The following is a 3,776-nucleotide window of genomic DNA, read 5'->3' as shown; positions in this document are numbered from 1 at the left end:
AAAGTACTGTTGGTACAATAATTACTACTTTTACTTTGCAAAGAAATAGTTGGACCGTTCTTTTTTTTGGGTGAATAAATTTTTTTCTAATTATCTTAAATTTATGTATTTTTATTATTCGAATATATATTTTTATAATATAGATAAAAATATTTAACTACTGAAATTATCTTTTTTATCGAATAAATAAAATAGTTAAATTTTTTTTTTCCGCTACAAAAATATTTGTACCATTAATAATTAGTTCTTAGAAAAAAAAACATTCATTGAATAGAAAAGATCAAAGGCTATAATTAATTATTCTAATATATATATATATATCAATAGGAAAATTATCTGGATCATTTCATGGATTGGAATTAATTGCAACTCGAATAGAGTACAACCTTAATATTTAATTTTTATTTTAAACTATCTTTAAAAAAAATCCTCAATTAAGGACAGTAAATTAAGACAAATGATTGCTTTTGGTAGAGATGAGTGAGTGGAGATGAACGTGGTCAGCAAGTCTAAATTGGATACTGAAGAAAGCCAAAATGAAGAACATTGAAGGAAGGATCATAGAAGCAAAAAGTGAAATATTATGGGGATAAGCTTTAAGCTTCAAGGTCGTTTCGTTGAATTTACCGGGAAAAAAAAAGGTCGTTTCGTTGAAGCAGATATATTTTGACCAAACTTCAACTGAGACCCTTGTGGGATTCTCACCCATCTCTACAATTGGTTATCATCATTTTCTGACAAAGATACTCCTAACTTTTTAAGGTAATCTGCAACTTGCTCCTTTTGGTGGACTTTCTGGACTGCTACCAACCTTTCAATATCCCATTTTATTTGTTTTTTTTTTCTTATTTCTTTTCCCTCTAAATATATAATTAATCATAGATATAACAATATATACAATTATTTGTATATCAGTAACTCTCTATTACCTTTTAAATTGTTTCATACGTGTGATTTAAAAATATTTTAGATATTGCATTAGTTTAATAAAATATTAAAATGACAAAGTCAGTATCATATGCAAAGCAATTTAAACTACAAAATTTAAAAATTGATAAAAAGACTTCATAATAATTTTTTTTATTACATAGTTTTGATATGAGAATTTGTGTACATGTATTCTGCTTGCAAATAGATAATTATTAAAGCTAATCATACATACTATATAATAATATTTTATTAGACAATGTTTGATATTTTATATTGCATGATAACATCCAGTGACATACAATTCATTTAGTACATTATCATGAATTAAAGGCAATTAGACATCATGTTGCTTAAACATCTTTCAATATAATAAAGTTTTATACATGTATAGCAATATAGTCAATCTTTTATTTTAGTGTCTCTTGCATTATTATTATCTATTTATTTTGAAAAGGTGCCCCTTCTATTATTATTTTATCAATTTGTACTTAAGATTTGATATCAATTGGTAAATAATTTGCACCCTCCAGCATTTATCAAATTTACATTCCACGGGCCCAGCCAGTTGGATGGATTGAACAAGACATCTTTGATATCACTGATCAGACGGTGAAAAGAGGAATATGAGGAAGAGTATTATATATATTAAAAAAAAAAAAAATCATTTTTAAATAACAAAGGGCCAAACATGCTCAAATTGGTTATTACTCTGGCTAGAAGTAAAGCAAAGGTTACATATATAATCCAAAACATAAGACAAAAACAAACAAAAAATTGAAATTAACGCATGGTTGGCAAGCTTCAGGACACCTTCTTCAAGATATCATTGATAAGGTGTCCTAAGCAAGAAAATGAGGTTCCACCATCGACTAAGGTTCTTCTGCTCTGTTCACTTATCTCCTTTGTCCTTTTCCTTATGTCACTATCATCATCCATCACCCTCCTTATCCCTCTCTCTATCTCTTGTGCACTCACAACCGCTTGATCATCACCATCACTATTAAATTCCCTTCTATAATCAAGCTTTATCTCCACCGCACATCCAAACTCTTTCACCATCTGAAATGCATTCAATTGTTGCTCAGCAAATATCGGCCACGTGGCAATTGGAACCCCAAACCATAGACTCTCTAGTGTAGAATTCCACCCACAGTGCGATACAAAGCCTCCTGTTGCCGAGTGGGACAGGATCTCCACTTGTGGAGCCCATCCTATCACCTTTCCAACCTCAGCCGTTCGACCCAGGAACCCCTCTGGAAGAACCACCGTGGGGTCTAAATAATCACTTGGTAAACCCATCTTATCTGTTGGTGGGGGAGGGCGTAGTGACCAAATGAAACGTTGCCCACTCTGCTCCAGCCCGTATGCAATCTCTTTCACCTGATCCTCACTGAAGCTTCCCATGCTCCCAAAGCATACGAACACCACAGATGAAGGCGGTTGATTATCAAGCCACCTTATGATGTCTGAGTTCTGAATTTGATTGACCGACCCAACATGGCTTTCATCGCTTCTTAAGTTCAATATAGGCCCCACGGGATAAACCGGAGGGAATTCATGATCACCGTTCGATAGAGAATAGACGGCATGTGATTCCAACTCTGTGAACGTATTTACTATTATACCCTTGGTTTCTCTTATCCTTCTAGCATGGTTCATCATTACAGGACCACCATCCTTGTCCAGCACCAGCACAGGCAAGACCTTAGAAGGAAACGGGTTGACAAAACTCGGGATGACTAACTCAGCCTCTGGATCGTTCTCATACTCAGTGATATTTACATTATGGTTGTCACTTAGGTGTTGAAGATGGAACAACAGGCCGAGAAATCCCGCACCCGATGCGAAGAACACATAAGTAGGAATCCCAAATTCATTAGCGACGTCAATCATGGTGGTACAGAACATGTCGATGACGAATCCGGCGAGTCGAGGCGAGTCTTCGTCATCAACGTCCCGGGATTGGATGAGTTGGGTAACAGCGTTTTTGACGTGGGGTTTCTGATCCTCTATGAATGAAGTCATGAAGACTGGGGGGTTGGATTCTGTGTAAACCTTTTCGTTTATTGGGAGGTCGATGCAGTTGATACGATTTGAAGATGAGGACACAAGTGAAGCCGTGTAGGCTCCGACCTTGGTGTCAAACGGCAGCTTCATGATAAGAATTGTGACGTAGAGATGAGGATCTCGAGCAACGAGTAGTTTTGCAAACTCTACCATGGATAAAAGGTGGCCTCTACCTGGAATGGGGATGAAAACTAACTCTGCTTTCTTCATTTTTTCGATGTTGAAAGTAGAAGATAATGAACAGATATCTTTGTGTATGGGGTGTTTTAGGATTATAGTTGGGAATATATTTTTAGGTGTGTTTATATGTACATATATATATATATATATAGGTGATTTGTTGAAAATTTGGTCCATGCGAATGATGTCATCTTTTTCTTTCACTTTTGATTAAAATATTAGAATGTTCTTTTGGACATGTTTTTTAATTACATGAAATGTATAGATTGGTTGTTGAGAAGTATGCAATTTCTACTTGTCCAAGTAAACTTGATATCCAAGCTACAATCTTGATGACCAAGTCAACAAACTTAATTGGGATCAAGTTTTAATCTTCTTTAAATAGTTACTCTCCCATTACCATTTGTATCGAGTCAAGAACTTGTAGCGAATATATGTATATATATATATATATATATATTTGTATATATAAAGAGATACGTTAAAATAGAATGTGGCTGGGACATTTATAATAACCCTTTCAGAGTGTTGCTCAAGTTTTAGTCCAGTCTAGAGAAATCTTTTTCTGCAAATCGAAAAATTAGTTGTGGGTGATTAAT

The 3,776-nt window shown here is 34.4% G+C and overlaps 1 protein-coding gene across 1 annotated transcript; it reads right to left on the bottom strand.

The window, feature by feature from the left end:
• Window positions 1-1,554: 1,554 nt before the first annotated feature.
• Window positions 1,555-3,446, bottom strand: LOC107416704 (putative UDP-glucose flavonoid 3-O-glucosyltransferase 3). The gene has a single exon (XM_016025228.4). The coding sequence runs from the start codon at window positions 3,352-3,354 to the stop codon at window positions 1,732-1,734; it is 1,623 nt and encodes a 540-aa protein (XP_015880714.3). The 5' UTR covers window positions 3,355-3,446; the 3' UTR covers window positions 1,555-1,731.
• Between the last annotated feature and the right edge of the window lie 330 nt (window positions 3,447-3,776).

This window comes from Ziziphus jujuba, chromosome 4 (assembly GCF_031755915.1).
Source record: "Ziziphus jujuba cultivar Dongzao chromosome 4, ASM3175591v1".
NCBI classification, from domain to species: Eukaryota; Viridiplantae; Streptophyta; class Magnoliopsida; order Rosales; family Rhamnaceae; genus Ziziphus; species Ziziphus jujuba.
Note: the sequence above shows the minus strand (reverse complement) of the source record. Positions and strands in the feature narration are given on the sequence as shown.